Source organism: Cricetulus griseus (genome assembly GCF_003668045.3).
Source record: "Cricetulus griseus strain 17A/GY chromosome 1 unlocalized genomic scaffold, alternate assembly CriGri-PICRH-1.0 chr1_0, whole genome shotgun sequence".
NCBI lineage: Eukaryota > Metazoa > Chordata > Mammalia > Rodentia > Cricetidae > Cricetulus > Cricetulus griseus.
In genome coordinates, this window is record NW_023276806.1 from 31848290 (window position 1) to 31874601 (window position 26312).

The 26312-nt window shown below is 41.5% G+C and overlaps 1 protein-coding gene across 12 annotated transcripts in view; it reads left to right on the top strand.

Annotated features, from left to right (window-relative positions):
• Ank2 (ankyrin 2) overlaps window positions 1–25602 on the top strand; it is an 842037-nt gene extending 816435 nt beyond the window's left edge. For 8 of the 12 annotated variants that reach the window (XM_035451885.1, XM_035451886.1, XM_035451887.1 and 5 more), the window contains 10 exons: window positions 9244–9318; window positions 11254–11385; window positions 12323–12466; window positions 13332–13590; window positions 15059–15347; window positions 17478–17570; window positions 18053–18136; window positions 18252–18416; window positions 19265–19447; window positions 23297–25602. In XM_035451885.1, the coding sequence (XP_035307776.1) occupies window positions 9244–9318; window positions 11254–11385; window positions 12323–12466; window positions 13332–13590; window positions 15059–15347; window positions 17478–17570; window positions 18053–18136; window positions 18252–18416; window positions 19265–19447; window positions 23297–23311 (1439 nt within the window). In that variant the 3' untranslated portion in view covers window positions 23312–25602. Of the gene's footprint in view, window positions 1–1583; window positions 7785–9243; window positions 9319–11253; window positions 11386–12322; window positions 12467–13331; window positions 13591–15058; window positions 15348–17477; window positions 17571–18052; window positions 18137–18251; window positions 18417–19264; window positions 19448–23296 lie in introns of all 12 variants that reach the window. The other 4 variants (XM_035451888.1, XM_035451890.1, XM_035451893.1 and 1 more) reach the window with 2 other exon arrangements.
• The last annotated feature ends 710 nt before the right edge of the window (window positions 25603–26312 follow it).

Genomic DNA, 26312 nt, shown 5'->3' on the forward strand with positions numbered 1-26312 from the left:
TTTATCGTCATGTTCTTCTTCATTCAGGATGAAACTATCTGAGATTCTGATGTCTTCAATAGTTTATATAACTAAAAAATCAACATTACCATAAATTGATCTTAATATATTTTATATATTCACATGTGCTTGCCTCTGAACAAATACAAATTCTCTCCAGAGAAGGCACCTTTGTTTATGACACATATTAGTGCTACCTTCACTGATTTTTAAGTGTTTTTATTTCCTCTTTCTCTTTCTTCTTTAGGATTATTGTATTGACTTAAATGGTTCCTTCCTTTACTCCTATATATAAACTATTAGGAATTGAAATTATTGGTCTAGGCCAGTTAAAAAGGCAGTAAAGTTCCCATGTTGCTATAATGCCATGATTCTCTTGAATGACACCTAGAAACTTTAAATGTCTCCCAGATTTTAAATGCAGATTTATGTTTGTTTCTGTTTAAAGATAACCCTTACATGATTTTCATATAGTGATAAAATAACCTCCAAAGAAGGACTCTCTATTTACTCAAGTCTTTATATAAGCCAACCCTGAGGGTTTCTTGCATTTGTATTAATTAAAAGAACCTGCACAGGCCACCTTATGCATGGATCGTTAGGGAGCTAAATATGCTTCACCACAGTAACGTTTTACATTTTTGTTCTAATTTCTCACCACCCTCCTGCCTGCACTTTCCTGCAAGGCTGTCCCCTGCCCAGCAGTTTTATTCCACCTTTGCTTTGCATGGAAATAACTTGGCTTACATCAACTGTGTGTGTGTCCTGTGTGACTGTCTCTAATTTGGGTTGCCACGCATCACATTTTAACTCTGAACTCACATATATGTTCAGTCACAACTGTTGTTTCTGTCATTTGTTCCTTTCCTTTATCCTCCTCCTTGTTCTGTCTGTTACATCTCTAAACAAGGAGGTTCCTCCAAGGAAAGGGCCATGCCTCTCAGCACGAGATGTGTGTCATCGTTAGGTGTGGATTTCTCTTTGATGAAATGCCAGTCTACTGCTGATTCAGATGTGTATTCTGCCATTGCTGTATGGTGGCAGGACTATGCTGATCAAATTCCAGACCTGTGGGATTTACAATGTATGGACATAGTTGGGTGCAATTCTGAATTTGCTCCTACTGGCTTTCTCAGGGAGGAAATCAAGTTTCTGCAATTTCTAATGCTTTTTTTATTTTTTCCCCATGGTTTCTTGTTTTGTTTTATTTTCTGACATTGATCTGTAATATCTGGACAATCTTGAGATACCTCTGTGTAATTTCACTGCTCTCTTCTTTTTGATTTGTGACTTTTTTATGTATGTCTTGAGTATTTGTGATAGCTTTGTTGTATGTATGAATGTGCTACAATTGAGAAAATTAAGCAAGTTATTTCCTGCTCATTTTCCTTTTCAGTTATTTTTTTCTGTTAGCCTTGCTTTGCTCTTGTTCCTTGAGACCTTGTGGATTCACCATTCCCAGCCCATTCTGTTGCCCCTTCCACCACCAGGAAAAGACGCTGTGTTGTTTTGGTCCTGATTACATTTGCCGATATCTTTTTTGATTTCCATTTTACTTTCAATGTTTTTCATTCACATCAAAGATGATGAGACAGAGTCAACAGAAACATCTGTCCTGAAAAGCCACCTGGTTAATGAAGTTCCTGTCTTAGCAAGTCCGGACTTGCTCTCTGAAGTTTCTGAGATGAAACAAGATTTGATCAAAATGACGGCCATCTTGACCACAGATGTGTCCGATAAGGCAGGTTCTATCAAGGTGAAGGAGCTGGCAAAGGCTGCTGAAGAAGAGCCAGGCGAACCATTCGAAATTGTTGAAAGGGTTAAGGAGGACTTAGAGAAAGTGGACGCAATCCTGAGAAGTGGGGCCTGTGTTAGAGAAGAAGGCAGAGTACAGACTTCTCAGTCTGAGCGGGAGCTAGAAGAGGAATGGGTCATTGTCAGTGATGAGGAAATCCAAGAGGCCAAGCAACATGCGCCTGCAGAAATCACTGAACAGCCATGCATAGAAGTCAGAGTAGACAGAGGGTCCAAGGTCAAATCAGAGAAGGACTCCACTGGGTTAGTGACCTACCTAACAGAAGACCTAAATTCATATACTTCTTCTCATGAAAAGAAGCCACAGACAGCTCAGGAAAAGACAGGGGAGACAAGTCAGGCTTCAGGTGTTGCCAAGACCTCTGAGAATAATAAAGGGAAGACTGTGCCAGCAGAGGAGAAACAAAGTGCCCAGAAGCAGCCAAAACCAAGCCTGGTGATAAAGAAGCCAGTGAGGAGGAAACTAAAAGAAAAGCAGAAACAAAAAGAGGAAGGTTCCCAAGGCAGTGAAGAAACAACCGAACTTAAGAAAGGTAGTTCAGAGGAGTCTGTAGATGAAGACCGAGGCCTGGCACCCGAGCCCCTTCCCACTGCCAAGGCCACCTCTCCTCTGATAGAAGAAACTCCTATTGGTTCCATAAAGGACAAAGTAAAGGCTCTTCAGAAAAAAGTAGAAGATGAGCAGAAAGGTCGAAGCAAGCTGCCGGTCAGAGTCAAAGGCAAAGAGGATGTGCCCAAAAAGACCACGCCCAGGACACACCCAGCTGTGTCACCCTCTTCAAAGTCATCTCCTTCTTCTAAAACAGAAAAGCACTCTTCTTTTTCTTCCTCTGCAAAAACTGAAAGACACACGCCAGTGTCACCATCAAGCAAAACAGAGAAACACTCACCTGTGTCACCCTCGCCAAAAAATGAACGACACTCACCAGTATCGTCAAGTAAACCTGAGAAACATTCACCTGGATCCCCCTCAACAAAAAATGAAAGACATTCCCCTGTGTCATCTGTAAAAACAGAACGACATACACCTGTGTCACCTTCAGGAAAAACAGACAAACGTCCTCCAGTACCATCATCTGGAAGAACAGAGAAACACCCTCCAGTGTCACCTGGGAGAACAGAAAAACGCTTGCCAGTTTCACCTTCTGCAAGAACCTCAGAGAAGCAGTCTGGGAAAAATGATAAGCACCTTCCTGTGTCACCTGGGAAGACAGAAAAGCAGCCACCTGTATCTCCCACCTCCAAAACAGAACGAATTGAGGAGACAATGTCTGTCCGGGAGTTGATGAAAGCATTCCAGTCAGGTCAGGACCCGTCTAAACACAAAACAGGACTCTTTGAGCACAAATCAACAAAGCAAAAGCAATCACAAGACAAAAGTAAAACCCGAGCAGAAAAAGAAAAGGGGCACACAGTAACCCAGAGAGAGTCTCAGAGAACAGAAAGCCAGACAATCAAGCGTGGCCAGAGATTTCCAGTGACGGCACCTACAGAATCCAGAAGGTTCCGTTCTACTACCATCACTGTTGGGCTCAGGACAGAAGATCCAGTTAGAGAAAAGTTTGAGAGAGCTCCCATTATTAAAACACCTGAGCCAGTTCCATCAGTGGTGGCAGAAGAAAGCCCTCGGGGCAGTGAGATCCTTCAAGACAAGATGATGGATGAGCAAGGAGACATGGATCTTCAGATCAGCCCAGACAGGAAGACCTCCACTGACTTCTCTGATGTCATCAAGCAAGAGTTAGAAGACAATGATAAATATCAGCAGTTCCGCCTCACTGAGGAAACAGAAAAGGCTCAGATACACTTAGACCAAGTAATCACAAGTCCTTTCAACACAACGTTCCCTCTAGATTACATGAAAGACGAGTTTCTTCCAGCTCTGTCTTTACAGAGTGGTGCTTTGGCTGGCAGTTTGGAAAGCCTGAAACAGGAAGTGATAGCAGGCTCGCCTTGTGGCAGCCTGATGGAAGGTACTCCTCAGGTCAGTTCAGAAGAGAGCTATAAGCATGAGGGCCTAGCAGAAACTCCCGAGACAAGTCCAGAGAGTCTTTCTTTCTCACCGAAGAAAAGTGAGGAACAAATTGGAGAGATCAAGGAAACTAAGGTAGAAATGCCCACAGAAATCCATTCAGAAAAAGAGCTTCCTTTAACTAAAGACATTACTGATAGTTCTGGAACACAAGGTGCTGTGGTCACTGGGGGTTCAGAGACCTCTACTGAGCATTGTCAGAAGGAGGTCACCCAAGACCCTTCCCAAGATGTATCCTCCAAACTAGATGGTTGCCCTAGCAGGCACAGTGTATCGTTGGCAGATGAAACATGCCAAGTCTTTACTGAGAAAGGGTCCTGTGACGAAAGTCAGCTCCCAATTGTAGGTTCAGCTTGTAAGACACAAGCAAAAAGTGAAACTCAGGAATCCACCACTCCCTCCGAGGTGGGAAAGGCCTTCTCATCATCTGATGCTTCTGGGAAGGCAGGTGAGGGAACAGAACCAAAGCCCCAGGGAGCTATTAGAAGCCCCCAAGGGTTAGAACTTCCACTCCCTAGCCGGGATAGTGAGACCCTCAGCCCAGTGGCCGATGAATCATTAGCAGTAAGCCACAAAGACTCTCTAGAAGCTAGCCCTGTGTTGGAAGATAACTCCTCACACAAAACTCCCGATTCTCTGGAACCAAGTCCTCTGAAAGAATCCCCTTGCAGGGACTCCCTTGAAAGCAGCCCAGTTGAGCCCAAAATGAAGGCAGGAATTCTCCCAAGTCACTTTCCTCTCCCTGCAGCTATTGCCAAAACAGATCTTGTTGCTGAAGTGGCTTCCATGCGTTCTCGGCTGCTCCGAGACCCTGATGGCAGTGCCGAGGACGACAGTCTTGAACAGACTTCACTCATGGAGAGCTCAGGGAAAAGCCCCCTCTCCCCTGACACTCCCAGTTCAGAAGAAGTTAGCTATGAGGTCACACCCAAGGCTTCAGATTCAAGTATACCCAAGCCAGCTGTGATTCATGAGTGTGCAGAGGAGGAGGACTCTGAAAATGGGGAGAAAAAGAGGTTCACCCCAGAAGAGGAAATGTTCAAGATGGTAACCAAAATTAAAACATTTGATGAACTCGAGCAAGAAGCAAAGCAGAAAAGAGACTACAGAAAAGAACCCAGACAAGATGGCTCCTCTTCAGCCTCAGACCCCGATGCTGACTGTTCGGTAGAAGTGGATGAACAAAAGCCAGTGGAGACCATGGAAGGGGAGACTGAGGTCCCAGTCTTGGTGACTTCGGAGAGCAGAAAAGCTTCTTCCTCCTCTGAAAGTGAGCCTGAGCTGACACAGCTGAGTAAAGGTGCCGACTCAGGGCTTCTGATGGAACCAGTTATTCGAGTTCAACCTCCATCTCCCCTCCCATCCAGCATAGACTCTAATTCCAGCCCTGAAGAATCACAGTTCCAGCCTATAGTTTCCAAACAATACACTTTCAAGATGAACGAAGATATTCAAGAGGAGCCGGGTAAGTCAGAAGAAGACAAAGATTGCCAATCTCCTTTAGCTGAAGGCTGTCGGACTCCTTCTGCTGATGGTGTTGATAGGTCTTATGATGATCTGAACAGAGAGACTCATCGGTCGGAAACCTGTGATGGCCATGGTTGTGAAGTTGTGAGTCCTAGCAAGTCAGCCACCCTTGTCTCCCTAGGAGTTCAGAGTCCAGCATGTATTGATGTTGATGAACAGCTTGCCATTGATAAAGAGTCACTGGCTCTCCAGGATACTTGGGAAAAAGGGAGAGAGCTTGATCCTTCTGGAGTGGAATCTACACAGGCAGATTTCCCCGGTGGAAGCTCTTCCCTGTCTTCTTCATCTCATTGTGCAGTATCTGAAAGAAAGGAATCAGTGAAAGAAGTACCCTCCCCATCTTCCACTGAAAAAGTAGACGTCACAGTAACTGATCAGACTCTGGGAAGCATGCCGAAGGACTGTCCCACTCAAGACTCATCTTCTACAACTCAAACAGATAGGGTTGATACAGACACTCTGGTGTCTGATTTAGCTGAGACTGATGAAAATTCTGATCCTCAAATAACCAGCCCTTATGAAAATGTTCCTTCCTCATCATTTTTCTCTGGTGAGGACAGCAGAATCCAAACAGACACATGTCACACCACAGTTGTTTGTCCACCTGAAGTGTTCTCTGTTGTCATCAGATCCTCTTCTGAGGATGTTGTAAAGACAAACTCCTCTGGTAGAGCTGTCTCAAGCCAAGAATCAAAATTTGAAACCCAGGGTCTAAAAACTGAATCCGAGGAAAAAACCAGCTTGTGGGGAATGCAGTCAGATGTGCCTTCCACATCTGTAGCATCTGCTACACCAAATGCACCAGCAGTCATTGGTGAGCAAGTGAGCAAAGTCATCATCACGAAAACCGATGTGGATTCTGACTCCTGGAGTGAAATTCGTGAAGATGATGAAGCCTTTGAAGCTAGAGTGAAAGAGGAAGAACAGAAAATATTTGGTTTGATGGTAGACAGACAATCACAGGGTACTACTCCCGATACTACTCCTGCTAGGACCCCAACTGAAGAGGGAACCCCAACAAGTGAACAAAATCCATTCCTCTTCCAGGAAGGAAAATTGTTTGAGATGACCAGAAGTGGTGCTATTGATATGACCAAAAGGTCCTATACAGATGAAAATTTGCACTTTTTCCAAATTGGTCAAGAATCCAATGAAGAGACTATCCCTGAAGACTTGAAGGAAGGGACCATGGGGGCTGAGCCGACACAGCCGGAAAACACAAGTGAGTCACTGGAACTTTCAGAATCCAAAGAAGAAGTAGACGATGAGGGAGAATTACTTCCTGATGATGTGAGTGAGGAAACTGAGGAATTACCTGCCTCAGATACTAACCTTGACTCCCAAGTGATGATTTCAGCTTCCACTGAAATGCCCACAAAAGAGGCTGTATCCACAGAAGCTCAGGACCTCCCCACCATGCAACTGAGTGATACATCTTCTCTGAGCACTGTGAAGCAGACACCTTGCCCTGCCTTCCCCCAACCTATTGTTCAATTGGACTTTTCCACAGTCACTAGGTCTGTTCATTCAGATAGGGATGACGAGTCCCCAGATTCTTCCCCAGAGGAACAGAAATCTGTGATTGAGATCCCTACTGCACCCATGGAAAATGTGCCTTCTGCTGAAAGCAAACCTCAAATTTCTCTAAGGACACTCTCCACTTCAGTCCCAGTCCCTTCATCTACAGAGGATGAGAGTGCATTTTCTGATGATTTCCCATCTGGCATGGATGAGGAAAGTAAGGAGGATGAAGCAAAACCAAAGTCCAAAATCCCCATCAAAGCACCCACCCAAAGAACTGAGTGGCAGCTCTCCTATCCAGACACATCTCTCCAGAAGACAGCTGTTCCCCAGGGACAGGACATGCTAAGCAGAGCACCAGATGGTAGAAGCAAATCTGAATCAGATGCTAATCCTTTGGATGCTAAGACCAAATGCCCAGTAAAAGCCAGAAGTTACATTGAGACAGAAACAGAGAGCAGGGAGAGAGCAGAAGGGTTTGAGTCAGAATCAGAAGAAGGGGCCACAAAACCAAAGCTATTTGCATCCCGATTACCAGTTAAGAGCAGAAGCACTCCATCTTCCAGCAGGACAGGCATGAGCCCCACAAAAGAGAGTAGGGAGCACTTCTTTGACCTTTATAGAAATTCCATAGAATTCTTTGAGGAAATTAGTGATGAGGCGTCCAAATTAGTGGACAGGCTCACACAGTCAGAAAGGGAGCAGGAGCCACCTTCAGATGATGAAAGTAGTAGTGCCCTGGAAGTGTCAGTCATTGAGAATCTGCCACCTGTTGAGACTGAGAATTCAGTTCCTGAGGACATCTTTGACACAAGGCCCATTTGGGATGAGTCCATTGAGACTATGATTGAACGCATCCCTGATGAAAATGGCCATGACCGAGCTGAAGGTATTTGCCAGCCACTGGGATTCCCTGTGCTACGCATGTCATAAATTTGATAGAGATTTTTTTTGGTAATGTTTCTTTTATTTTGTGATTTGTGTCTCATTTCCTTTAAGCTTTCTGTAGTGGTTAATGTGTTTGTGTAAGCCCTTTGTGTTTTGTGCTTTTTCTGTATACTCTTGTCTATGAAACAATCTCAAGATTGAGTAATGAGAATGCTTATCAAAAACATAAACATAACCAAGCAACGGGGGACCTTGCTTTTCTTTAGTTGCTGCACGTAAAGCCATACAAGCTTTGGGTTTTGTTGTTCTGAAGTCCCAGGCTTAGCCTCAAGTTAAAAACTTTTGGTTTTGCACATGAGCATGTGAGTTTCTTAGCACAAGGACTCAGTGCTCTCAACTCTTTTCTTTGTGTTCATTAAATAATTGGTGCATTCAATTTTGTCAGGATTAAAAAGCCCTTTACTCAAAATGATTGCTCACATCCTGAAATTACTATGGGTCTGTTTTCCAATTCAGAGAGGTTGGCTTTCAGATACCATGATAACCAAATTAAGCAAACAAACGTGAGGTAAAAATCCACTTTTGAGTTGTGAAGCAGATGGATTGTGAATGTGTTCAGATGAGATTCAGCAGACAACAAAATCTCAAACATTGCATGATGTGAGGGAATGATGGCTCTTGGAATTGAAAAAAAAAAAAAAAAAAAAAAAGGAAACCATGGGTGGCTTTGAGAGGTAACCTGCAGGCTTCCACTATCTCCAAATGAAGACTAACTCCTAAATGTGGGTGACAGAATTTCCTGCTGCTGCCCATTAATCCATGGTCATTAAAAGGGAAGAGGATGAATTCTAGTTTGTGGTAGTGAAAACTTTACATAGGAAGAGACAGCCAGAAACTTTGCCTCAGAAGCAAATATCATAGCAGCAGAACATACAAAGTTCAAATGCCTTTATCTTGTCTTCTACCAAGGTCATTAGGACAGTGTTGTTCCTGGCCAGGCTGGTCAGTCTAACCATGACTAAGATAATTCTTAGTGCTTTCTTTCATCCAGGACCTGATGGTGATTGACACCTCCTCAGGCATTAGTGGTAGAGCCCAACCACTTACTCCGCTTCTATAATCCATTGGCCATTTTTCTGGTGTTTCATTTGCAAAATGAGTATGCTCTGGTGGGCCGTGTTTTCAAAAGTGTAAAAGGGAAGCCCTGAGATAACTGGACGTTCTGTTCAGTTATTAGTCCTCATTAAAGAGATAAGGAAGGAGACGGTTTCCACAAGTCACCACATGGGATTCATTCCCCATTCTACCCCAGAAATCAGAAAACACACCTCTCCATACAACCTGAACCATGAGAGCTATCAGAGACTTGGTCAAGTGACTTCCTTTCTTGGATGATTAGTACTGTGGCTCCCTTGTTGTCCCAGATACTCTTTGTCCATTCTGTTTTTGACCTTCTGTAGATCCCCAAGATGAACAGGAACGGATTGAAGAAAGGCTGGCTTACATTGCTGATCATCTTGGCTTCAGTTGGACAGGTAATTGGTGTGATCCAGTTTCTCTACAGAAACAGTCTGTTAAAGATTGTTTCTCTTAATTTTTCTTGTGGAAGACTATAAAGAATAGTGTGAGGAAAAATCTACAAGTTGAAAAATCCAACCACAGTAGCTAATTGTGTGGCCTGAGTATAAGGTTCTTAACAGTTTTGGAATTTAGAACTTTGGAGTTGAAGACTTTGAGAATAAACCCATTTACCCATCCTCTTCTAGTAGTTATAGTTAGCTAAGCTATGGGAAGATACCCAGGTTTCACACAATTTTAGATTCAATTTTTATAATCTTTGTTTTTGTTTTTCTTAGACAGGTTCTTAATCTATAGCCCAGGGGTCCATTTGGAATTCACAATATACCTTAAGCTGTCCTAAAGTCATGGTATTCCACCTGCTCCAGTGCTGTAAATACAGGTGTGAGTTACTATGCCTGGCAATTTTTCATAACATTTGAGATTTTTATCAGTGCTGCTTGTTTTTGATGTTTGATGTTAGGTGTCTTCATAGTAAATAGTATTAACATGTGCTCTGGGTGAATGTTAAAACACATATGTTGCACCATTTTTTTGAGGTAGGGACGCTTGGTAATTTATTAAGAGGAAGTGAATTCTAATATCCATACTGCTATTTACAAATCATGGTTTATAAATTTAAAATAAATTTTCATCTACCTGTGACTTAATATTAGGCAATATTATAGCCTAGCTTACTTTCGTTTTCATTATTTTTGACTCTGATTTGGTTTCTTAAGTATCACTTGGATGTGCTTTGCTGAGAAAAAAAATTGCAAAGTTACTACTTTTCTATCAGTTTCTTGAAAATTTAGAAGGAAATAAGAGCCTATCCTCAAAGATGATTCATAATTTTGAATAAATGACTAGAAGCTGTAGGAATAGCCATTTTCTCACTTTTGGTAATTTTAGAATAATGTTGAAATACCTGATATAAGGATTCAGAGAAGAGAATGATACCAAAATATCTCTGGTTGGCATTTTAGATATGTATTTTTTCCTTGAATATGTAGAATCCACACATACTAAGTGTGTTAAGTATAAAGGTGGCAAAATTTTAAACCTTATAACATAACAGAATGAAAATAAAGGAAAAGGAAATACATTTCTAAAATAGAATTACTGGATCAAGGGTTATTTTTAATATTGAAAGATACCAGGTAGACATTAGAAGTCATTGCTTTTGCACACAAATGTATACCTATAGTATGCACAAGCATCAAGTATTCATATAGAATGTTTATAGTAAAATAAACAAACTTTTTATAGGAGGTACATTTGAGAGAGGATTTCTCTATGTAGCTCTAGCTATCCTGGAACTCAGTATGTAGACCAGACTTGCCTCAAACTTACAGAGATCCACCTGCCTCTGCCTCCTCAGTCCTGGGATTCAAGGTATGTACCACTATTCCCATCTTTTAAAGAAATCTTTTTGACTTCTACTCTACACCAGTTTCCACAGACCTTTCCTTCATATACATCAAAGAAAGGAGCATACCCGATCACTGTAAATTAGCTACAACAAATGTTTGTACACATTTCCAGAAACAGGATTTGTTAAAGTTAAAAACCTATAAAAGTGAGAAATGCTTCACTTCTCCTGTTCAGTCACTTATTTTTCATTTTCCTGATTAAAAATATAAACAAGTAATAATGGTCTGATCTCCATTTACATTTCACCATCACTCCTTCACCTTCACTATTTCTACAATGGCAGTAATTAATTCTATATCCAATTTTAATAGGGAGAGGTTGTTAGTTTTAATATGTCAAAGGTGTGTGTGAGTCACTTCTAACCTAAATGCTCAAAGCAGCACAAGACCATATCACTTACACATCATGGAACAAGGTGTAGAGACTCAAACATGAAGTCAATGTATTGACAACGTAGCATTTTGTTGTTATTATTTTAGAATTAGCAAGAGAACTGGATTTCACTGAGGAGCAAATTCACCAAATTCGAATTGAGAACCCCAACTCCCTTCAAGACCAGAGCCATGCACTGCTGAAGTACTGGTTGGAGAGGGATGGGAAGCATGCCACAGGTAATTGGGAAAATGCTAAGGTGGAGGTTTTAGACAAAGGTGGAAGTGGATCCCCCAACGATCCCGTTCTTACAGAATCAGTAAGATAAATTGTCAAAAGTCATCAATTTTAACAACCACTGTCAGTGAAGGAGAACAAGCTGTTATTATCTTTCTAAATTTTTTTTAGAATCTTGTTCCATGAGAAATCTTGCATGATATGTTTGTGAACAGTGGCAATGATATGAGCACCAGCCACTGTGGAAGGTTCACTGAGACCTAACAGTTTCTAAGTATTAGTTAACGGGCACAGTTGTACGGTTACAATTATTTATGGGGAGTGTACTGCCTGCAGTTCATGTTTCCATTCCTCTCTAGAAATTTAGATATATGGGGGAGGAGAATCAAGTAGATACTGTATGTGATGACTGATATGATTATGACCCTGTGGAATTAAATGGGAAATGAGATAGAACTTGGCTGCCACCCAGCTTCAGCCCATCCTTTCATGTCTCTGTGAAGATCTGCCTTAATATCTCCTGCTGTTTCTTTTTTCCCCACATCCTTTTTAGCAGCATTGGCAGGTTTAGCCAATAAAAACAGAAGGGTATTCAATTTAACTTAAAAACAATCAAATATCTTTTAATATAAATATTTAAAAAATATATTTAATATAAATATAATATAAATATACAGTGTTTGAGATACAGTTAAAGTCTTTGTTTTTACCTAGAATCCAGATGGGGCTGTGCCCTGTGTCTTATCTAGCAACTCTGCCTTCAGGGTTTGTAGTATGTGGGGTCTATTCTCTGCTATTTGCCTCTATTTACAAAGGACCTAGTTGGAGTTTGCTAGGCTCTGCTGTAAATACCAAGAACTTAGTAAGGCAACTGAATGAAAGAGATCCTAAAAAGAGTACCCCTCATATGCAAAGAATGCCTTTTCTCTAATGTCTCAGATACCATCCTCATTGAATGCCTCACCAAGATTAACAGGATGGATATTGTACATCTCCTGGAGACCAACACAGAACCCCTGCAGGAGCGCATGGGCCACAGCTATGCGGAAATGGAGCAGACCATTGTACTGGACAACAGTGAAGGTAAAGTGGTGTCTCTTAGGAGTAGGGGATAATTCAGGAGATGGACCTACTGCCTCCATTTTTTTTTTTTTTTACAACAGACCATAGCTTTTGGTGATGATGTATTTACTTCCATGCCACCTTGTAATGTGAAGTTTTCTCTTGGCTGGCTAGGTCCCACTGCCCTTCTTTGCCCCAAAGGAAACACACAGATGCTATATTAGTTATAAGCTGTTGGCTGGCAACTTGGGTTTCTTATTCTTAACCCATAATTACTAATCTGTGTATTTCCTTGTGGCCTTGTCTTACCGGAGATAAGGTCTGGGCCTCTTACTCTGTTGGGGTCTGCATCATATCTGCTCAGTGTCTCCACAGAGAAGAGAAGAGAGAGAGCAATTTCCTGCTTGTCCCTGCTTATATTCTGATTCTGCCTGCTACATCACTTCCTGCCTGGATCACATGGTCGTCTCTTTACTATATTTCCCAGAATCCTCCTCCACTCCTAGTCCCACCTATCTTGCTTCCCTATTCATCAACCAATAAGAGAAACATATACACAGAAGCACATTCCCCATCAACACCTCAGATTCCATTTGGTACCCCCTCTGTTCAATCTTTCCTACCATGGGTGGCTCCTCCAGTTCCTTTTTCCTTCTGATATATCTTCTCTCTCTGCTTCTCTGCCTGTCTCTGCCCCCCATTCTCTTCTGATGCTCCTGTCTGTCCCCAGAGGCTGGTCCCATTTCCTTTCCCCTAATTAAAAAAAAACCCTCCACATGAGCTCTGTCTCAGGGCATCGCTTTCTCTTGAGCTGCCTTTTTTTTTTAAAGTACAACACCTAGTGTAAGTGAGATTCCACAATACTTTCAATTACTCTTCCCTGCAGGATTTTCAGTACTTCAAGAGGAGCTCTGTGTTGCCCGGCATAAGCAGAAAGAGGAGCAAGCAGCTTCCAAAGAAAGCGAGTCCAGCGATCACCCACCCATGGTCTCTGAAGAAGACATTTCTGTTGGTTATTCCACATTTCAAGATTGTATCCCCAAAACTGAGGGAGACAGCCCAGCCGCAACACTTTCTCCCCAAATGCACCCGGAGCCAGCTCAACAGGATTTCTCAGGGAAAATGCAAGACCAGCAGGAATACTAGTGAGTTTCAGAAGAAAGTATATTAAATACAACTCCAAAGAAAAACTTCTGTGGCAGGAAGTGTTCTTGAGTGGCAAATTGACTTTTCTGTTCCAGTATAACAACACCAGGGGCAGAAGGGGCAGAGGCTGTAGAAGAGCTGAAACAGTCAAGATACATAATTGTGATCATGTTGTGTGGTACTGTCCTACCTGAGCCGACTTCCAATTCTGTAACCTTGAACAATCCCAAAGTTCTCCAAGTCTCCATTTCCAAATCTAGTTATCAGTTACCAGGGTCAAGGGCCACTGATAAGCCTGTGAATCACCTTTGGGTGTACTCCTTGCAAACCACAGTCACTACTTGTAGGATTGTTGTATCTCATTGGAATGTGCCCACATAGTGCCATGGCTGCCTTGGGGTTTGAGCAGTGATGGTGTAGGAATGGCAGCCCATTAGTACTTCAGCAAAGCTATGTAGCATCTAAGTATAAAAACATCAGTATGACCTGGGGTTGGTGGCACACGCCTTTAATCCCAGCACTCGGGAGGCATAGGGAGGCAGAGGCAGGCGGATCTCTGTGAGTTCGAGGCCAGCCTGGTCTCCAGAGCCAGTGCCAGGATAGTCTCCAAAGCTATACAGAGAAACCCTGTCTTGAAAAAACAAAACAAACACACAAAAAAACAAACAAAACATCAATATGGTATAAATCATGCAAACAGGACACAACACCATTAGTTTGAGATAAAGCAGAGTTAGAGTAAGGATAAGGAGGCATTGTCTGCTGGAAAGAAACCCTAGAAAATCATTTAGCTCAGAACTTTAGCAGGTAAAGGAGAAAGTTGCCTGAGTGACACTGGCCATCCTGAAAAGGAAAGTGGCTCAGGAGAAGCAACCTTAGTGTGTCAAGAGCTCACAGCACAGTACTCTGTTGACACTGAGTTTTGCTCTCTTGTCACTGGAACATGAGAAGAAAGAGACATGAAATGATTTCTTCCTCTTAGGCACTTTCCTCCTTTAGATGCCCATAGGGCCCAAGGGAGGACATACAGAAAAGCGAAGGAAAAGAAAGACAGAGAGAGTAAAATGTACCTTTGGGACAGAAAACTGTTGGATACAAAGCAAGAAGCAAAAAAGGGGAAATGATGTTCTTACTTACAAACTGAGGTTTTAAAAGGCTGCATGAGAGTCACTCCAAACTGCCAGAGTGTCAGTGTCAACAGTTCCTTCCATTAAATAATGATATGCAATTATGCTCCATTATGTTTATAATTATACTAACTACATTAATATGGGTTTATTTTATTCTGCTAAAATTTCTTGCTTTCTTCTAAAAGCATTATCTATAAATATTTGTTGTCTAAAACTCATTTTTCCCATGTTTAGTGTGTGTGTTTATGCGTGAGTGCATATTGTCTTGGCTACCATGAAGAGAAATATTATTTTTCCTTCCAGTGTTCTTGAGTGGCAAATTACTTTTCTGTTGCAGTGTGACAACACCAGGGGCAGAAGGGGCAGAGACTCAAAAAGCCACAGAAGTTCCTGACTCTCTCTGTAAGACTCCTGAGGACATCAGTACCCCTGCAGAGGAAGCAAAGTCTTGTCTCCAGACCCCAGTGACTAGCGAGCGTGGTTCTCCCATCGTGCAAGAACCCGAGGAAGCTCCTGAGCCCAATGAGGAGAAGTCTCCAAGGAAAACCAGCCTGGTGATAGTGGAGTCAGCAGATGACCAGCCTCAGGTCTTGGAAGGACTGGACAGTGACACAGCTTTTCAAAAGGTCAGGCTTCCCCAGTGTATACTTCCTCAACCGTGCCAAAGCTACACAGCTTTCTGTGGTTTTGTTTCTATTGATGGTTCTTTCATTTTTTTATTCTTATATTTTTACTTTCAAACTAGAAAGACTGGAACATAAGAAACCCCTAAGCTTTGACAGTCTGAGCTCTTGTAAATCTAGAGAAAGGAGTACACAGGTTCAGTGTTAGCTGTTGCCCTGTGAGCCCAGATTTCATCATAGGAAATCCTTAAAGAATATGGTCATTCAGTGAGTGAAGTTTTTCTTTGCCCCAAACTACCATGTCAAGTTACTGTCCTAGTTGAATACTAGAAAAAGCTTTTGTTTATCTGTCAGGCTAAAAAGTTACCAAAGTTAACCAGAAAAATCCATGGGCAGTATGAGATACAGGCTTGAAGGTCATCTGAAAATCCATATAGTCTAGACTGTGCAGACATGTGTTGGGATGAGCCATTGTGCATCCTAGGGTTTTTACGGCCTCTTCTTAGCTCAATGCATTTCTAGTCGTCCCTCATATGCTTCACTTGTGAACTCCTAACTTCTTACAACAGTAACCCCAACATGTCATTGTAGTTATTTTTGTTGCTGACCATATTGCTAGCAGTAGGTTCCTGATTGTCTTTGGGTGTTTTGAGACAGTAAGTTTTTTGAGTGTACTCTTTCCCTTAAAAAAAAGTCTAGGTGTGGACTTTGGGAGCCCATTCCATTTAGAGGAATACTCCCTGAGCCAAGACACATGGGAATGGGCCTAGGCCCTACCCCAAAGGATACGAAAGACTCTGGTGATACCCTATGGAAGGCCTCACCATCCAGGGGGAGCAGAAAAGATATGTGACAGATAAGGTTTTAATTGAGGGGGTAGGGGAGGACGGGTGGGAGAAGGGAACTGGGATTGTCATGTAAAACAATCCTGTTTCTAATCCAAATTTAAAAAGTTGGAAAAAAAAAGTCTCTCCAAGCTGAGCATGGTGGTCCATACCGGTCATCCAAGTACTCTGAAGGCTGATGCAGAAGGATCAAAAGTTCAAAACCTGTGTGGGATACAACATAGCTTGATTTTTGTCAAAAAACCTGGAAGGGAAGAAGGGAGGGGGAGACAGGAGGGGAAGTAAGAGGAGGGGAGGAGAGGGGAGAGGAGGAAGGAAATCATGTTCTGTGAAGAAAGCCTGTCTCTGTTTATGACTCTTAAGGCATTTTCAATCTAAAATTATGTTCCTAGCCTCATCTTTGGCTTTTGGTCAAACCCATAAATGAAAGTATTCTCTTAGCTTCTCTAAAAAAAAAGAGTTCAATGTTATTTAAAGCCTACAATTTTTGATGGCAGGAAAATGTACTATTTACTAATAGCTACAGGAAATTTAACTTACTGGAGAAAGCTCTGCTACAAATATGAGCTGTTCTGTGTGTGGGATTAGAATTCCTTGCCTAGTCAAGACTGGCCCATGTGTCACAGGTATTTAGTGTGCTACTTAGGTCCTGTACTTTCACCCAGATTTTATTAAACTTAAGTACAGAATTCATGTGGGAAAAGACATCTCTTGGGACCAGTTTTGACAGTGGCTTTTCCAACCACTCTCAGATTGCGGGATTTCTTTATGATTTTGGGAACAATAAGACTCCATGCTTGTTGAGGCTTGAGATAACCACACATTTACTTTTTCCCTGATGATTTTCTATCAATATCTCCCTGCATAAAATTTCAGAATATGATACAGACAAATAAAGAAACCAATAGTACAGTTATTCAATAGCAAATTAAACAAAATGATGCAGCCAAGTGTGGTGACACACATCTGTAAACCTGGCACTCGTGAGTCTGGCACAGAATGATTATAAGTTCAAGCCAGGGTGGTCCACCAAGTAATATCCCATCTCAAACAAGTTTTTCTTGAAGCTCGGAGGTGGTGGCACACGTCTTTAACCCCAGCACTTGCCAGGCAGAGGCAGGCAGATCTCTGGGAGTTTGACGCCAGCTTGGCCTATAAAGTGAGCTCCAGGATAATGCCAGGGCTGATACACAGAGAAACCCTGTCTTGAAAACCAAATACAATTTTTGATTACATTTTAAAATTTAAAATAAGATTAAAAACAACGATTCATGCATGCTTCCACCAGGAGCTAACAGAGGAATTAGGAGAGCTGGAGGCCAGCTCTGATGAGGAGGCCATGGTAACTACCAGGGTTGTCCGCCGGAGAGTGATTATCCAGGTACCCGCTGTTAAGTTACTGCACGTCGGGACAGTTGTGTCCTTCACTAAGAGAGATCTGGAACAACAGAGGCTGAGCATGATCCATAGGTAGTGCATGCATGGAAAGCAGCTCCCCTCTTCCTCTCTCATTTGTTAGGGGATGCAGAGAGCCAAGGATGTTTGCAGCCCTCCTCCGTGAGCCAGCACGCAGAAGGCTTGGCTTCTAGGGTTGCACCTGCCTCCCTTCTTGCTTATTTGTTTTTGTTGTTTGATTAAATTTTCCCTAACTTTGGTGAGATTCTCCTAAGCATGTTTTGTTTTTTCTTGCTAATATACCTGCTTCATTTTTTAAAATTAATCAAACTGACAGGATTTTGCATCTCGGCAATACTTGGCAACATGACCTCTGGTTTTCTAACATTCCTCATATCAGAAGCACTTGGACGTAGTTCCTCAGGACAGTGCCACACACTTAGGTAATGCTTTTCCCCCACTGTTTAGGGAGATGATATGCCTGACATACCCCCAGAAACTGTCTCAGAAGAGGAATATGTCGATGAGAATGGACACACCGTGGTGAAGAAGGTACCTGCCAGTGGCTCTCTGTACAGGGCTGTTTTCACGCTTCCTGTTTAAATGCTGTCACTAGTGTGGGTGCCGAAACACAAAAAATAAGGCAGCAACATGAAATGTGTTTCAGGTCACCCGGAAAATCATTAGGCGGTACGTATCCTCTGATGGCATGGAGAAGGAGGAGATTACAATGCAGGGAACGCCACAGGAGCCAGTCAACATTGAGGATGGGGACAGTTATTCCAAAGTGATAAAGCGTGTGGTATTGAAGAGTGACACCCAGCAATCAGAGGTGAGGCCACCCAGCTCTGCAGAGTTCATTGTGCAGAGAAAGACAAAACAGGAAAAAACATGTCAGTTCCCACTGTATCTCCATTTTATGTGGTCCTTGTACTCATTGTCTTTGTTTTTCTTCATTTCTATGTTGCATTTCATTCTTAGTTGATTACAGTAGCAATCAAAAGCCAAATTTTAAATCTATTTTCTGGCAAGGTATGTGCTATGAAGAGTACGGTACCCAAATGTACTGCAGTGATTGGGCCTTGTTGGCACACCAGCCTTCCAAGAGTCACTTTCGATATATGCTTGACAATCAAACTTCTGAGTTTCAGGGTTAATTAAATTATGATCTGAAATGCTTTGATTTAGGCCATTTATTACTTTCTATTTTACCTCACTGTTTGAAGACTTGAGACCACCACACACACAATTTGAAATTCTTACTGTTCTGTGTTTATTTATATCTTCAGAATCATATGATTATAGACACGAAGCTGTCTAGTTATCCACTTTGATTTCTCATAGCTTTTCAAGCTCTCCCTTCAGGGGTTGACTTTATCTTCATGTTGCAAAGGAAATAAACTTAATTGTGGGAAAGAGATCAAGCCTAGGTTGCCAATCTACATTGTGCCTGTCAGCCCTTAGGAAATGTGACTGGTGAGATTTTATTCAAATAGCCCATTAACTGTTCGTGTTCTGGCAGTATACCCTCAAATAGACCAATTGATGAGATTTGTTCCTAATTACTGTTTTTTTTTTTTAAGGAAGCCAGTATTACAACCATTTTATTTCACAGAAATATCATTATTTGTTCCATTTTGGCCATTGGGAATTGTCTGTTATGTGTCCTTCATTCATTAGGTGACCTTGTCTGAACCCAGCATTTTGTCCAGTACCTCACAGTTTCAGGCTGAACCAGTAGAAGGCCGTAGAGTCAGCAAAGTTGTTAAAACAACAGTGGTACATGGAGAAAGGATGGAGAAAAGCCTGGGGGACTCTAGCTTAGCCACTGACCTTCCTTCAGCCAAAGATGACTTTGAAGAGGTACAGAGCATTGTTTTATTTTGTGTCTGTTTTCCTTTGATGTGCGTTTTATGGTTGCTTTGTGTTAGCAAAGAAAAGCATTTGTCATTTCATACACAGATTCATGGAAAGTGTTTGGATAACTGAAAAGACCAGATTTCCGTCTTAAACAATTTATGTGGTGAAGTTGTATTTCTGCAGCCCCCTGGTTTTCATTCATGTCACCCAGAGGGCTCTTAAAAATGCAGGTTGCTGAGATTCATTCCTGCCAGGGCAGAATCCAAGTCTCCAGAGTTGGGGCATGATTTCCTATGTCTGTTAAAATTACAAAGCCAAGTGTGGTGGCCTAGGTTTGTAATACTGGCACTGCGGTGGCTAAAGCATGATGCCACAAGATCAAAGCTAGCTTATGCTACAGAGTGAGCTCAGGCTAGCCTGGACTTCTTTATGGCAGCCTGCCTAAAAAAATAGATAAGTTATATCTTAAATGCTTAAAGTTAAATGCTATAATCAGTGCCCTTATGTACTTACTCACATTAGGCCTGGGGATCCAGCTGTATTTTAGGATGCCTATGTGGCCCCCCACAAAGCACTGGGTTTGATCACCAGATACTAGAACAACAATATCACAACAACAATAATAGTATCAACAATTATATATAAGTAGTCTATTAACATATTTTTGTATTTAAAGCAAACTTTCTTTAAATACTTTTAATTCTGCACATTTGACCTCTTGGGTGTTCAAAAAGTGAATTGTCTAAGTTGTACATTGGACCCTGTATCTGGTTTTGTCTTTGATAAATGATCTCATTTATTATTCAAATCTCCACAATCAGAAGGAGGATGGCAAATAAGGGGAAAAGTTAAAGTCAGTCAGTCTAGATGTCAGTTTCAAGCTTTTAACAGAGTATTATCTGTGACATAAATGGAATTTTAAGGACGTGTTAAATAAAACTCGATACCCACATATGAGCTCATATATTACCCCATCGAATACCTCTTTTGTACCACCAGAGTTAGTAAAGCAGTAGACTAACTAGTAAAGGAGTAGACTAATTAGTAAGACACTAGACTAACTAGTGAAGCAATAGACTAATTAGTAAAGCATTAGACTAATTAGTAAAGCAGAAGACTAACTAGTAAAACAGTAGACTGCTTCAATGAAAGTCGGTGATCTATGAGTCAAGTCTTGTTTTCTCTTTTTCTTATCTCAGGCTTTGGGTTACACAGGTAGCCACATGAAAGTTCACTTCCCCAGTTTAGTAGAAAATGAAATCCTGAAGGAGGATGGATCAATAATTAAGAGGTTTGGGTTAGCATGGGGTGATGTTTTGACCACTAACATGATACAAAGTTTCTAATGCTAGAAAGGAAGGGTAGAGCCCTTCTGAGCCTCTGACTGCCCTGTGTGAGAAGGCCTGGGTCAGGCATGGGTGTGTGTGTGTGTTGCCCCTAGCATGTCCACTGATGCTTTCAAATTAATACTGAGACACAGTGATGGTGAGACATTTGTTTATACAATTTGGCTTTCTGGGTTCAAGCAAATTGTCAATACAGTTGGAGCTAAGCCGGTGGGGAATACCACTGTGTTGATAGATTTGGAGACCATATGAAGAGAAATCTAATCGATTGCACACTGATTAACTTGGCAACTAACTATATCAAGCTCAGTCTTCCTCTATCATGGCTTTTTACTGTTAACAACTTCCATGGTGATGCATGGGAGTGACAAGAAACAAGAGCACATGTTTGATGTCTGAGGTCCTGGATGTACAGAATGTTGCCGCAAGCAGCATGAGTAAGAGCATGTGTGAATGGTAAGCAGCCTTTCCCTCGTGTGCTCGCTGTGAGGCTCCATTGCAATTCTGATGTCAGAACTGAGCATTGCTTCTGGAGCCTCTCTTCACCACTTTGGTCCTCTAGCGCCATTGTAAGCATCACTACTCTCACAAACCTCTTAGCTTCTCAGTGAAAGATACAATGGGAGCCCAAGTTATTGCTGTGCTTCCAATCTCATTGAAAAAGGGAGAAAGATTGTCATTTATAGTACTCCACAAGGCTATTTTAGGTTTCTGGAACATAATAATTACAAGCAAAATTAAGGTTCTGTCACAGTCCCGCCTTCAGCTCAAATGTGAGAAACAGTAGCAGCTATGAATTTAGAAGAACATAATTGGTTGCCTAGAGCTTTTAAATGCCGTATAAATTACGGATAAAATGCTTCTGCTTTGAATGTTGAACCCTTTTGTCTGATTGTTTGGTTGAAACTATATAGCCTTTGCAAACCTTGGCATCCCATGATCTTTGAACTGGAATAGATTCGGAGAGCAGTTGCCTCCCTGTGTCCTTGAAGTGGTGGACACTTAGCTGAAGACAGTAACAAACAACTTGCATGCACACTGCTAGTCAGTGTGGGACTCTGGTGAACAGCACTTGAGTTTCTACATTACTGAAGTCATTTTATCATATACATGTGTATGTATAAACATCTGCACACATCTGCAGAAAATTAAAAAAAAAAAAAGTCCCACGCTGTAGGCCTGCCCCCTGACACCAGAACTGTGGAACCTTCTCCTAATCCCTGGCAGAAAGAGACAGATATTTGTCTTTTGTGAAGTAAACAAACCAGAAATGATAGGGAACAGCCAGAAACACACAAACTGACTGCAGCCACAGTGATCAACTATGAACATTTCATCAAGAGGAACAAATTTAGATATGGCATCAAATGAAAATGCAATGTATGTAATATCTAAGAGAGACTTGGAGAAGGAGGTCGGAAGCAAGGATGGCCAAAGGAGAGCTGGAATTGGGCAGAAGTAAATTTTTAGAAACTAGCATCAGGTTAGAATGACCATTGTTAAAACTTCTAGTTTCAAAACACTGCAAAGTCATAAGGAAAATACCTGGTCATTCTTTGTTGTTGGATTTGAAGATCCATGGATTCCTGCTTATGGACCCAGACTCAGGAATCTTGGACCCTTAGCTAATGTTTAAAAAAGAAAAAGTGTGGGGATGTAATTTAAACCTTCTAAGGTCAGTTTTCTTATTTGTTATAACTATAGACAGTACATAAAATACATTCAACACCTATTTGCAGAATGAAGCATTATTCTCATAAATAGATGGTGAGAAGAATAGAAAAAGAACACATTACAATATCATTTTCAAGTGGAGACTCTAAGAAAATAATAGTTTGAAATAAAATAGCAAGCTAGGGCATCTTTTCTCAAGGAGCACCAGGGGAAGGAAGATGCCTGCTGACTGACATGGTGGAACATGCAGAACTGGTTAAGCACGTGGAGGTCCCAAGGATACACAGAAAGTGTTTGCCCTTGGGAGTCATCTCCATCTCCTTTCCCTCCCTTGCTTACTCTCAAGGGAGCTTCAGAGTCCCCTTCTCATATTTTGGTAGAATACTCCAGTTTTTAAAGATTTCAATCTCATGGAAATCAAATCTCATAGTAAAACAAAATTTGGGCAAGGTTCAGAATGGGAAGTGAGTGAATTTTATATGATTTTCTGATTTTGTCAATGATGCTTTTGGTATCATTATTTCAGAGTAAGCGAGAACCTTTTGGATCAATGCAACTTAACCAAAATCTGAGCCATGGCCTGGCTTCTCTTTGTGAAAATGTAATGGAGGCATAGTGTTCTTTATTTGAACTATTTTTAAAGATATAAAAAATCAATGTTTCTTGTTCTAAAATACACTTTTTAAGCTTTGGGAGAGCCTCATTTATGAGAGATGTGAGAAACATAACTGTCCACCTGTCATCATTAAACTAATAGGAATAAATACATGGTATGACAGGAAGTCCATGGGTGTCAGGGAAAGGGTCTCATTATCTGATCTGCTCCCTGTAGGACAACAATGAGTAAAGCCAGTACACAGAAGAGGGCTGTGGTGAAGGACCAGCAGGGAAAACGCATCAACTTGGAGCACCTGGAGGATGTTCCTGGAGCACTAGACCAAGACGACCTCCAGAGAGATCTCCACCAACTCCTTCGGCATTTCTGCAAGGAGAACACAAAGCAAGAGGCCCAATGAGGAGCTGCCCAGTTCTTACCAGAAACCACATACCCACTCAATATGCAACTTCCCATTTCCTGTCAGGAGTGACCCAAGTGGCCTAATTACTGGGATCCTGTGACATTTCCACTCTTGGCAAATACAAGGCATTTTCTTTTGCTTCCTTCTCCCCCACCCTCTCTAACTATAAGCTAATTTGTGACCAAAGATAGCATCCTTCATTCTGGATGCTGTATCCACTATTCTGAGCATCTGTGCTAACCTGGGAACTGGCGCCTCCATTGTTCTTTGCTTCTGCTCAGGCTCCATGAAAATCAGAAGAACTTCACCTGCAGACTTCTTCAAGTGACAGAGGGGAATGTTTCCGAGGATATCCATGTATAATGTATATAGCTGACATTCTCAGACGAACAACAGAGTAAAATTTAAACCACTGCCTGTCATAATTTCACTGGGCATCATGGAATAAAAGCCTCTTGAAATTGCTGAACAATGGTTAATTAAGATATTGTTAACACAGTTAAGGGTAACACAGTTCTATGAAAGGAACACTTCAGACCTTGACATGTCCTTAGTACTTCCAGAGTAGCCATTGCTCCTAAATACAGGATCATAATCTTGAAGAATGATCCCAAGGAGCAGAATCTAGTACTGGTCAGCCATCGATGATGGCTCTCCAGCTGCCACCCTGAGGGAGGGGAAGAAGGGAGCACAGACAAGCGGATGGAAACAATGAGGTATTCTGGTGCTAGAAGCTGCATGGGTGGTGTTCTAGCACTTTCAGGTGTTTTTGATTTTGGACACGTTGGCAGGGTATTTTAAAAAAGCTATAACTACTGTAGTTTTCCAGTGTTCATCGCTGCTTTAGCAAACCACGCTGTCTTACTGGTGGTACTTTCTTCTGGCCACTGCACTGTAGATAATTCATTGGAAACAAGATTTATGCACCACACAAAATGTTAAATGATGTCACCATGTTGGAGTGGTTTCTTTTGCTTTTTTTTTTACCCCCACCTCCAGGTGTATCTCTTCTCTAATACCTGCATGTGGCATTACACACACACACACACACACACACACCACACACACACACACGCACACACACAAACCCTTTTTGTCATACTAATGGTTTTAACCATGGGCTTTCATTTTCTAGCTATGTCTGCTTTTCGGCTTGCAGACGAGATTGAGAAATCCTTGGAAAATTTGGTTTTGATTAATTTTTTTGATTTATTTATTTGAAACCCAGACACCCTTGGAAACTGAAGTGCATTTGTGCAACTTTCTGTTTGTTTCAGAGAAGGGACGATGACTGAGTGATCCCCATGCCCTGTGTCTAATCCCTCTAGTGGTTGAAGCTGTGTAGCATTTTAACATATATATATATAGTCACAAATATATTCATATAAACAGTATACGTTTTGAATCAGTTATTTGTTAAAGAAAAGTATATTCAATGAAGATGAGATTTAAAAAAAAAAAAAAGAAAGAAAGAAAACAGTGTACTCTCCTGAGACTGAACTTTGTCCAATCCTATCTGGCCTTTTCCTGTGTGCAGAACTGACTCATTGCTTGGAATGTCAAACACAAACAGGACAAACAATGGCACTTCATCTTTTAAAGTAACATTACCAAGAGAGGAATTTTCTTGGGAGAGAGGTTTCCCATCGCCCAAATCTCCTGAGCCCCTAACGCTAGCACTTTCTGTGGGGGGTTGAGTAGAAACAAAGTATTCTTTGGCATCCAGAACAAGAGAGGCATGTGGCAGCCCTTTTTGAGATATGCCATGGCCATCTTGTCAGAACTTCACCGGAGCTCATGAAAAGCCTTTCTGTTGTGTTATTTGCAGTGCAGATGATGTCTGTGTAGCAATATAATGGTCATTCACCTTCTTTCAATTTTGATTTTTTTTTTTTTGCTGTGTTATCAAAAAAAAAACTTGAATACTGTGAGAAGAAGTGAATTTTCAGAATTTTCAGTTGATGAATCAGCATCTTGTTCCCATGGTGATAACACTAATTGAATATATCTATGAGGGCATGTATTAGTTAATGGAAAACAATACAACACTAACAATACATAGCTGCAATGTTGTACAATGGCTGATTTAACTAAATAAAATGTACAAGTGTTAAATGTGGCAGCAGTGCTTTGTCCTTCTTTGTCATCAGTCTATGAGTTTTGGAGAGTCAGAAGCTGTTCAATGAAGTAGATATGAAGCCAACAGAAACTCATCAATGGCCTATCTCCTTAGTGCTTTTATTTAGTAAGGAATCTACTGTCCCCCCGGACGGTGGCATGCTCTGGATTAGTGCCTCAGAGCTCCAAGGAAAATTCTTACCATCCCTCACCTGGGGGAAACAAGGATATATGTTTAATTTGCAGATATCTAGTAAATGAAAAGTAGGAGCTTCTGAGGACTTGGGGAACAGGAGAACTGAGTAATCTAGTCAACAACACCGACGGCAAGGCCAAAAGGATTTGGTTCATTTTTGTTAAGTGGTAGCAGCATGAGAGAGAGACTTTGGGAAGAGCAGTTAGCTCCGGGTTTTCATTCTTTCTTTTCTTTTTGTTTCAACCAGAGAACAGGAAATTAATTGAATATATTCATGTGAAGACAAGACAAGAATATGCCAAACTGAAATCCTTTGGAGTGCTGCGGTTTCAAAAACATAAGAAAAAAACTGCTTCATCATCCTCTCTCTCTCTCTCTCCCTCTCTCTCTCTCTCTCTCTCTCTCTCTCTCTCTCTCTGTGTGTGTGTGTGTGTGTGTGTGTGTGTGTGTACAGTGAAAACAAATGCTTAAAACTGAGCAGGTTTGAACCTTACTACACCATTAAAGGGCCAACT